The sequence below is a fragment of the Pygocentrus nattereri genome, chromosome 20 (genome assembly GCF_015220715.1).
Source record: "Pygocentrus nattereri isolate fPygNat1 chromosome 20, fPygNat1.pri, whole genome shotgun sequence".
NCBI classification, from domain to species: Eukaryota; Metazoa; Chordata; class Actinopteri; order Characiformes; family Serrasalmidae; genus Pygocentrus; species Pygocentrus nattereri.
Window position 1 is genome coordinate 14249572 of NC_051230.1, and position 11582 is coordinate 14261153.

The 11582-nt window shown below is 37.7% G+C and overlaps 1 protein-coding gene across 1 annotated transcript in view; it reads right to left on the bottom strand.

Annotated features, from left to right (window-relative positions):
- Positions 1-753: 753 nt before the first annotated feature.
- Positions 754-11582, bottom strand: part of serinc5 (serine incorporator 5) — a 36809-nt gene continuing 25980 nt past the window's right edge. Inside the window, exons 7-12 of the mRNA XM_017691083.2 lie at positions 9865-9957; positions 9454-9580; positions 7808-7877; positions 4802-4838; positions 4518-4665; positions 754-2537 (exon numbers count right to left, since the gene is read on the bottom strand). Of these exons, the coding sequence (XP_017546572.1) occupies positions 2393-2537; positions 4518-4665; positions 4802-4838; positions 7808-7877; positions 9454-9580; positions 9865-9957 (620 nt within the window). The 3' untranslated portion in view covers positions 754-2392. The remainder of the gene's footprint in view (positions 2538-4517; positions 4666-4801; positions 4839-7807; positions 7878-9453; positions 9581-9864; positions 9958-11582) is intronic.

Genomic DNA, 11582 nt, shown 5'->3' on the forward strand with positions numbered 1-11582 from the left:
AGCACCAAATCATTCACAGATACAGTCGTCTTCAAACAAAACAAAATATACGGGAGCTTGACTGGATTCAACATGTTTTTAAAGTCAGTGGAACTACAGGCCAGTTTATTAGTGTTGTAAAAAGCTTTCAAATACTTAAACACATTTTCATTGGCTGTGACTGGAACTTTAAAGGGAGTTCAATAACAATGTGGACTAAAAGGATTCATTTAAACAATTTCACAGAAATCCCTGGCCTGGAAAATGCAATGCTTTCTCAGTGACAGGGAGCAACATATTTCTGTAACATATTTCTGTAATTTTAATGTAACTTTCTGTAAGTCTCTCTCATATACATACATTATATATATATATATATATATATATATATATATATATATATATATATATATATATATATATGCACATACATATACATACACACACACACACACACACACACACACACACACATATATATATCGCTGTTGTTGGAACAAAACCTTGTATCTCCATTTTCTACGTTTTTCAGTTTTTGACATAATTGGAAAATATGAATGGAGCAAAGGAAACAGCCCAAAATGACTTGGACAAAACTCTGGTTCTATTGACTTACATTAAAAGTAAAGTACGCTTTTTCCTTCTCCTGTAAAGTTACTATTTTGGAGATAGAAGGTTTTGTTCCAACAAAAGCGATATAAAAACATTTATTATACAACCTATAGTGATTTTATGTATGTCAATGTGTTTGTTTAACCACTTCCACACTTCCAGTATTATTCATGCAATGTCTAGAGGTGTTTGGGAGAAATCTGGAACAAAACTCTATTCAAACTATGTAGTTTTTTTTTTTTAAACAAATTCTTGTTGACTTCTTACTGTACTTATATGGAACAGCATTTATTCTAATAATACTTGGTGTTTAAACACAACAGACACACCTAGTGCCAAGATAAATGTCTTTGAATAATGTTCTTGGGTGCTTGTAAAGACTTTTTCACATCACTTTACGTTTTACCTCAGAAAAGATATTATTCCACATATTGACTGTCAAATGTCTGACATGTTCAAAAAATGGAGGCAAGCTTTTTTCAAAATTTTACAAAACACAGGACGTAACCCTAAACATAAAAAATTCCAGTTCTAGGTTTCATCTCACAAGAGTTCTTCCACGAAAGGTTCAGACAAACATCATAAGAAACGTGGACACAGTTAATAGAAATGCTACATTACTATTAAAGGGTGAAGTACTGTCACTTTTAAACTGTAAGCATTGGTTAAACTAATGAAACAGAACAAAGTTTCTATTTTCTTTTACCAACTGAAAACACTCAATCTTACAAATTAGAGACAGTAAAGGTAAGTACACAGCAGTGTAACAATGTTCTAAGTATAAAAATTGTATTGTAGTAAAACGTGAGTTATGTACATTGTTGAATATATGCAAGCCTTGAGAGAGGCATGATTACTAACCTGCTATATTTAAATAAGTTAGAGAATCCAGGCCTGCAAACCATTTGGATGTAAATTTAAAAAAAAGGAAAAAAAAACACCCAAAACTAACTTATCACTTGCCTTTTGCAGCTACAAGCTTGCATGCCAGTTAAAAGCCCAGTGAAAAAGAACGACAACTTTTGTCCGTAAACTTATGCTTTACATTTTCAAATGTAAATGAAGTTCTTTTCCTCAACATACCACACTTGACTTGACAAAAACACTAAGCAGAACAGCTCACTTCATTGGGAAATTGCGTGAACAGGCTTGTAACATCTTTCTTTCTTGATGTCAAACACAACATTCTCCATAAATCCATATTTCTCTTATATTCTCAAGCCTGAGATTAAGAGGAGAGTGCTTCAGAATAACCCACTCTCCCATACATACAATAGCTGTATTAGGACTTTGTGTTAAGCTGAAAGTTATGAACTGGTCCCCTACATTTGTACACAGCTCAGGATAGTGGCTTACTCATTCAGAGATAATCTTCTGCATGGCTAACTACTATTTTGGTGTGTTTACAAACACAACGTACCACAATGAAAATCTAAGAAAGACAGAAAAGCTGTTGTTGATTTGCATAGAGTTCTTCATCTATCAAAGGATGCAAATGGAACACTGAAGACACTTACAGGTGATGCGAGCCTGAGCAATGGCTTGTTTTCATACCGTCATGTTTTTTTTTCTTACAAAAAGAAACACCCTCCTGAATTGGCAAAATGGAATAAAAAAACCCACATCTGTAACAAATCTCCAGAAGTTTGTCTAGAAAATAATGCCTTTAAGGCATTGTATAACTTTAGAACTAGTACAAATAAAAACAGAAATGTAAAAAAAAAGCTGGTAACAGAAAACAGTCTGCAAAATGTTTGTTTTTTTGTGAACAGTGGTGGTAGGACGTATTTGGAGATTGCTTTTATGCTTCAAACCTCTTTGGGAAGAGCACAGGGGCCACCAGGGTCCACATGTAGAGAGCGAGACACACCCAGCAAGATGCCATCTTGATCCAGAAAATGGACCAGCTCCCTTCCAACAGCCTCTCGATCTTAGCGTCCTCATAGCTGCAGAAAAGCACAAATCTCTCTGTCAGTTTGCATTAACTTAACATGTTAAACACTGACCAAAAATTCCACCACCGATCAAACGTTTGCACCTGTTTTCAATAAAATAAAACCAATGTGCCAAAACCAATTTTCAATGTGCAGATACACGTAGAAACTTATTCCATTATGACACGACTACTTTGCAACTTCATGTGTTTCAATAAATATGTAGGAAACTGGAACAAAGAAATGTGACGTGTGCAGTATGACAGTTAGAGCTGTAAATAAATCCTTAATGACTGAGAAACTATAACACTGTGAAAGGTTATAATAATGTTGTAAGTACAGTGCCTCTTTTCTGAAACAGTGATTAAATCAACAAACAGATGACTTATCAAGAAATTACTATAAATAATATTTTGTGGCATCTCATTTATAGTATTTTAATCTACAATGTGTAACTTCTTATTGAATACAATCACAGTAATTATTGATATGAGAAGTGACTTTTAAAGTGTAGCATATATATTTGTGCCAACCCCACACATTTTAATCCTTTTTTATAATGTCAGCATTTCAGCTGTTTAAAGCACCTGTTTAGTATGTGCTTTTCACAAGTCAAATAATAATAATAATAATAATAATAATAATAATAATAATAATAATAATAATAATAATTATTATTATTATTATTATTATTATTAGCAGCAGCATTAAATGCTATATTTACTTTAAGCAAACTGTATTCTTTCCAACGCAAATACAAACACAGTATTAGCAAACAATGTTTTTATGTTAACAAAATGTTTCCAGGTATTATCATACTTAACTGACAAACAGCAGCTACAAATTTCAGATTTTAAGAACACAAGGTGTCCCCAAACTTTCCAATGGACAGTGTATAATGAACTACACTTGGTAGACACAGTAAAGACAAAAGGATTACTGTCTTCAGAAATACTGTGGTAAACTACATCATCATGATCCAAATTCAGTTATGAAGTATGATATATGAGCATTACTACTAGCCTTACACTACAGCTTGCATTTTCCCCTGATGGGAATATAATTACTATTATTACGATTACAATTACGATTATTATGAGAGTTTCTTTGGTTGTAAATCAAATCAAAATATTGCCAAACTGGCGCTTTAGTACCTTCCTTTTAGTCAAGTTCCTTTTTTTACTCTGCAACAATGTAGAGGTCATCTACTGTTTCTGTGTTTACTTTGCATGTGTCCCAGGGGAACTGAAAATATGTATGCGTCTAGTTATTTAGTCGGTGATGTTGCTGTTTGTGTCATATATAATGAACTTTTTTATTCTAAATATTTTTGAACTAATTGTGGATTAGATTCTACAGAAGAAATGGATAAATAGCTCGGCACATGAACAACAAAAAAAAGGACGATAATTTGCATAATTGTGGCATAATTATCACAACATTCAATAATATCAGTTATCTATCAAAGACTGGAAAGAAAACCAAAGCTATTTTCAGAAGACAAAGGAATACATTCAGGACATAAATCAGGAAATCATTCAAGATGGTATTTGTGAGCTCAACTCCAGGATGACCCAGATTTAATCCTCAACAAATTATCCTTAATTCCTCAAATAATTCCTTCATAAAAACAAATCAGTGACCATGGAAAAACACAGGGGAAAAAACACAAAACTACAACTGGAACATGGAACTTAAACCTCAAAGAAATTACAGTTTTTAAAGCAATATTTGCTGGAATGGGTTTGTGACTTGGCTCTACACACTGTCAGTGACGTGAGTAACTAAACACTAATGACAACCAACATGTAATGGAAATCAAATCATTCAGATTAATTTCTCAGGATTAAACCTGACAGCCTCACACCTGAGGAAATGAAATCATAGTGAAATCAGAGAGAATCAAACTTTCAGTATTTATTGATACAACAACATTTGTAGTGAATGGGTATGTTCAGTGTGGACTGATGGAATGGAAATTAACTGCCTTACTGGAACCAGTTTGTGGAGGTCATCATGACGTAGAGAGAGCCAAGGAAGAAGACAAAGTGGAAGTAGGCGTAGCTGTAGACGGTGCCCTCTCTCTCATCATAAATAACGTTCTGCCCTCCTGAAGTCTTCTCCTCATCGTCATAGTCGTCTGAAACAGGTCAAGAGCACTTTAACTGTGCAGTACCTATGCATGACCATCAGGGGGCTCCATCAAGCTTTCAAGACACGTAAGTTGCTCATATTCTTTAACTGTTCTGTTTTATGATTGATTTATTCATTCTTACCTCCACTGTCATTGCAACAGAAGCAGCAGCGTGCTCTCTGAAAGGATGACACCAAAAAGAAAAGCACAAAATTAAACTCACATCTAAAATCCAAAAGACTATGCAATGACATCTCAGCATTGTGGGATTGATTACACCATTAGATGCCGCATTAATGTCAACATTTCTAAATCCACACTGGGTCCAATACTATTTCTGAGCATGGGTACATAAGTAGAATTGGACGTTCAAAGTGGAAAGAAAAAAAAACTTTACCCCCTACTTGTACAAATTTAATTAAATAAAACTTTCAATGTCATTTATCACGCTTGGCATCTGTTCACCTCAGAGCTGAGCTGAGCTGAGCTTGATATTATGACAGTTTTATAGCTCTGTCAAAAGCGTATTACTTTTTGGTGGAACAAAGTAAAGTATTAAAGCACATCTTTTTCAATACAATATTTGGGGCTTTCCTTTTTTGTTCATTTTTAAGAACTGCTAGATAAAAGTAACAGAATGCTCCAGGCTGTGTGTTATTTGGAATAACACACTACCTCTCATGTTCTATTGCTTAAAAACGCAACATCTAGCTGAGACATGTGATTAAAGGAGACGAGAAGATTAAAAGGTTAAAGGAGTGGCTTTTGTGTAGGTGTTGAAGGAACAGTTTGGTAAAAAATCAAATGTGCCTAATTTTTTTTTTTTTTTTTTTACACACCAGATATAGAGCTGGAAAGGATGTACAGCAGGTTAGGCTGATAAAGGATAGAGAGGGAAATGTACTAGTGAGTGAACAGAGAGTGTTGAGTAGATGGAAGGAGTACTTTGAAGAACTAATGAATGAGGAAAACGAGAGAGAGAGGAGGACAACGGGGGGAGAGATAGTGGATCAGGAAGTGCAGAGAATTAGTAAGGTGGAAGTGAGGGCAGCTTTAAAAAGGATGAAGAATGGAAAGGCAGTTGGTCCAGATGACATACCTGTGGAGGTATGGAGATGTTTAGGAGAGAAGACAGTGGACTTTTTAACCAGGCTGTTTAACAAAATCCTGGAGAGTGAGAGGATGCCTGATGAGTGGAGAAGCAGTGTACTGGTCCCCATTTTTAGAAGAATTTTTAGAAGAACAAGGGTGATGTGCAGAGCTGCAGTAACTACAGAGGTATAAAGTTGATGAGCCACACCATGAAGGTATGGGAAAGAGTTGTTGAAGCAAGGCTAAGGCGAGAGGTTCAGATCAGTGAGCAGCAGTTTGGTTTCATGCCCAGAAAGAGTACCACAGATGCAATTTTTGCATTGAGAGTGTTGGTAGAGAAGTACAGAGAAGGTCAGAAGGAGCTACATTGTGTCTTTGTGGATCTAGAGAACGCAAATGATAGGGTGCCAAGAGAGGAACTGTGGTACTGTATGAGGAAGTCAGGTGTAGCTGAAAAGTATGTTAGGGTGGTGCAGGACATGTATGAGGATAGTGAGACAGTGGTGAGGTGTGCAGTTGGAGTGACAAATGGTTTCAAGGTGAAGGTAGGGTTACATCAGGGATCAGCTTTGAGCCCCTTCTTGTTTGCGATGGTGATGGAAAGGTTGACCGATGAGGTCAGGCAGGAGGCTCCATGGACCATGATGTTTGCAGATGACATTGTAATCTGTGGTGAGAGTAGAGAGCAGGTGGAAGAGAATCTGGAGAGGTGGAGGTTTGCAATGGAGAGAGGAATGAAGGTCAGTAGAGACAAGACGGAATACATTTGTGTGAATGAGAGGGAGGCAGGTGGAAAGGTGAAGATGCAAGGAGTAGAGGTCGTAAAGGTGGATGACTTCAAATATCTTGGGTCAACCATCCAGAGCAATGGACAATGTAGAAATGAGGTGAAGAAGAGGGTGCAGGAAGGATGGAGTGGGTGGAGACGTGTGTCAGGGCTGATGTGTGACAGAAGGATAGCAGCAATAGTGAAAGGGAAGGTTTACAAGACAGTAGTGCGTCCTGCTATGATGTATGGTTTGGAGACTGTGGCTCTGTCTAAAAGACTGGAGGCTGAGCTGGAGGTGGCGGAGATGAAGATGCGGAGATTTTCGTTGGGAGTGACAAGGATGGACAAGATTAGAAATGAGCAGATCAGAGGAACAGTGAAGGTGGAGCAGTTTGGAGATAAAGCCAGAGAGGCCAGGTTGAGATGGTTTGGACATGTGTTGAGGAGGAATAGTGGATATATTGGGCAAAGAATGTTGGAGATGGAGCTGCCAGGTAGAAGGAGAAGAGGTAGACCTCAGAAAAGGTTTATGGATGTAGTGAATTTGGACATGGAGATGGTTGGTGTAAAAGTAGAGGAGGCAATGGGTAGGGCAAGATGGAGGCAGATGATCCGCTGTGGCAACCCCTAAAGGGAGCAGCCGAAAGAAGAAGAAGATGTAGTGGATTAGCCAACACCTGCTTGGAGTCTCTCGAGTTTAGAACTAGAACTACGATGCTAACATCACTAGCACACCCCAGAACACAACAGTCAACTGAATAGCCCAAATTGTTTCAACAAAACATCTCTCAACCCACATCCAGGTCTTCATTAAGGTCATGGAAACTTGTTAAGGTGGTTTAGATAGTATAACTTAACAAAACTTCACTGCTATGGGCAACCATTTCAGACAACACTAGGCCACTATCACAAATACTGATTGTAGGTCAGCACTGCTTCTCCTGCGGTTTGTGAATACAGGCCCTGTTTGTAGTGACCGCCCACAGTAATTAGCTTTTTATTGAGTTTTAGATTTTTGCTTATTTTTTTTACAGTTCACAGTCAGAATGTGTGATGAACCACATCAACAAGTCTGTGTGACCTTAATGAAGACGGATGCAATTTGAGTAGTATGAGATGTTTTGGGGGATGTATTTTTACTGAAACAACTTGGGCTATTGGGGCAACTACTAAGCAAAATTTGGACTCTGAACATGTCTTGGCTGATTGACTTCATCTGTTGTGAGAGGAAAAATAAAATTTTTTGTCAAAACATTCCATTAAAAGGTTGAAGAGAAGACACTTTACCTCATTTTCAGGCACAGAATTTCGGTACACTCGCAAAGCTGCAGAGCTTCTCTTTGTGGTGGAGGTCAAACTATACAGAAGTGTGGGGTGGGGGGTGGGGAGCAGAGAAAGAGACTGATTATGACTTTGAGTATGACTTTATTATTAGTATTGATAAGTGACTATTCACTGAAAGGGAGGAAACTTTTGTTTTCTTCCACTTCATCAAAACATGATGTCAGATGTCTACAGTGTTGGGAGAAGAGCGAGACTGGCAGGACTAAAATGCTCATCAGCAATTTCTGCTCAATCTGCTGTTAATGCTAAATATCCCTCTGGCTCAAGTGTTTCCTGGAACTCTATATAATGGCACTAGTTGAAAGAACTCTTTCTGCTGAAGCATACATCCCTATGCATCGCTGCATTTTGTGGGAGTTGGAAACGTGACGGAATTCAAGTCCAGCCATGGCTCTGAATCATATGGCCGACAATATATGCATGTCACCAGCAATAACATCTGCCTTTCAATACGCTCTCAGGCATGGGAGAGACAGCTTCAGCAGACATGTCTGCACTTGATGGGAAACACATGTGAGGTTCCAGCAGTGTGTGAGAGCTAAATGAAGAAGGCTTTAATCTTCCCTTCAGTTGCACCAGGGCTACGTGCTTTTATGTCCAAATGAACACAGTGGTATAACCAGATAATTGCATGTTTGTGGCACTTTTGGGGCCGGTCCCTTCAGACGCCCTTTTAAATGACCTGGTTTGGCTGAGAGTGGATTTGCTTCAACAGCAAGAAATACAAGGGTGTCCTTGGAGTGGAAAGAGAGAAAGTGGGGAAAAATGCAAAAAGTGTAAGACTGTAACTTTTAATTATTCCTAATCAATTACTCTATTGACTATCATTAGATTATTTGGCTAATCTACTAGTCTTGTCTGGTTCCTCTTCCTTTGCCACCTCCATCAATCAAATTTACACCGAACATCAAAAGCATGTCTGAATGACTATGTAAGTTTTGTGACCTCTCTGGTAGAAAATTGTCATTTGTCTGCAATGTGCAGAAGTAAATTTTGTAACGTCGGTTGTGCTTCAGACCCGTGAATGATGATGTTTGTGAATGCCCTAAAAAAGTATTCAGCGCAGACTCAAAGCTTGGTGAAGCCTAGTGAAGTACGTGTCTTCTGAGGATGTCCGTGAATTAGCTAATATTGGCATCATATTTTCATCAGTATAAATGTGGATTTTGCATGAGAGACCTAAACATCAAGCTGAACCTTCTTTTTCAGCTTCCGTGGATGTTAATGCATAGATGTATAACGTGGTCTGAAAAAATCCTGGGAAATCTGACTCTTCATGTCTGACTTTTAAATGATTATTTCAGTCTTTACAACCAAGTGTTGGGTTAAGCTGACTGTATGATATTAAGCGTGCTGGTGTGAGTTAAATTGGTTGTACAATATTGAGTGTGCTGGTACAGGTTAAGTTGATTGAGAATTTAGGTGCTCAATTTAGATGCATAATGAATTAAATACAGCTAGTATTGCCCATCTCCACAATGATGGAGATAATACTTAAATACTTTTTTCATGGTAACACTTCTGCAGCATTTTGTATTGTCTGTCTTAGTTGAACACACATAAAATGATTAAAATGAAAATTTAAATACCAGGAGTAAAGCACACAGCAGAACAAAATTGTTGTTCCCACACCCTTCACTATCTTGCGGTCACTCTCTGAGTTGGAGCTGTAGGGAAAGATGCAGACTGTAACATTCATTCCATTTTGCTCCACCTCTGAGAGAGAGAGAGAGAGAGAGAGAGAGAGAGAGAGAGAGAGAGAGAGAGAGAGAGAGAGAGAGAGAGAGAGAGAGAGAGAGAGAATATAAGTTAGGGAACGAAAGTGGTGTAAAGGATCTGAAAAACATTTTCAGGCTCGTATGGAATAAAGGTTTTTTAAGCTGCCTTGAGAACCCTTTTATCCAAGCATACTGGCTTCCTAGAGGATACTCTCCAGTGTGAAACCACATACACCCAGAGAGAAAGAGAGAAACATACAGAGGAGAACAAGCTGCACTTACTCTCAACGGGTTTGCTGGCCAGTGCAGAGAAGGTGAGGTACATGACATAGACGCTGATAATGGCAGGCTGGAGCAGGCCTGAGGTGGGCTGGACTGTAAAGAGAACAACACAACAAACATAAGTCTGATTAGCAAAAACAAAACACAAGAGCACACATGCCTTGTACACAAGACCTCAGGTATACCTCTGCTTTCTTCACCTTTAAAGTGTTTATACTATGTTTTATCACAGCAATCACCATAAGTTTTCTATCTGTACAGTTCCAACTACTGTTTGGAGATTTATCTAAACAATGATTTGACAATTTTCTTTCCTAAACTATTAAAATCATACACTTTTTGCCACAAAGATAGTTTAAACACCTGAAGGGTTTCAGCGTGGATGAGTGCTGACATCACAACAAGGGGTTCAAATGTGAGGGGGAGGGTATTATTCCCAATTAGAAATTTTTATCAGTTGTAAACTTGCAAAATAGTTTAATACTCTATATGACAAGTTGCAGCAATCTGACTAAGAATATGCTCCATGCTCTCAGATTCTCTTAAAGGGGCACACATTTAACCTTTGCTTCATCTGTTATAAACACACTTACTTGCCTCCGAAAGTGGCGCCACAATAGTTTCTAGGGAAATATTTTCCATTTTAAAGAGTTAAATTTCCATTTTAAAGTAAAAGTCCCATCTGATGATGCATCTCGAAGGTTAGGGGAACTTTTGAAAAACTGGAGGTGGTCTTGTAGAATTTTTCCCACTAGCTGGCAAATGCAAAAGGTAGGTCAGACAGCTAATGTTATTGCCAGAAGGCTGAATATCACAACCACATTTCTTAACCATCCTCATCAGTGGCTGTGCTAGCAGTCAGGATGTCTTTATTGCCACGGGAGGATTCCTAATGCTTGCAGGATGTATTTGCATAAGGAGCGCTACAGTTAGAAAACACTGACAGACTAGAACACGAAAGCACGCAAAATTGTAAATTGGCAAATTGTGATGCTGCATTGCAGAATATTATATAACATGAGGTTACATTTTAAACAGTACTTTCAGGATGGAATGCCCTTTTACTGTGAACTTACTAATATCAAGCAGTTTGTCAGAATCACAATCTTGTTTTTTAACTAAAGTCTAGGTTTTAAAACGAGGAACAGAACATCTGCTTATGCTGTCCTGCTTGTTAGTTGACCACAAAGTGCACCAACCACCACTGCAGACACTAGTTTGATTTGCCTAGATGGCTGTGTATTGATCAGCTGAAACTGCCCTTCTCTAACTACTGCTGTGTGCACTGGAACAAAGACCTTTAAAAGAACCAGTTTCACAAAATCAATTTCACACAATTTTCACTTTACTCCAAATGTAGCCAAGACATGTTAGATGTCGAAAGTTTGCTTTCATTTTTGTCTGGAGCTAAAAATGGGCAAAAATAATAAATACAAAATAAATTCAGGCTTTAAGGTGGCTGAAATTGTTTTAGATGTACTATAGTCCACATTTATAAATAACTGTTATATTCTGTCAGTAACAACAAATTTAAGTGTGATTGAAATTACTTAACTAAAAGTTGTGGCTTATGGCACACAATGTTTTAGGTGTACAGTCTGCATTATGCTAATTGGTTAGCTACTAGCTCTTACTAGAGTACTAGACCAAACATCTCTGATCAACTTCATTTGGGAAAATTGTGCAAGTTTTTTTTTTCCTCTTTTACCAAACTATTC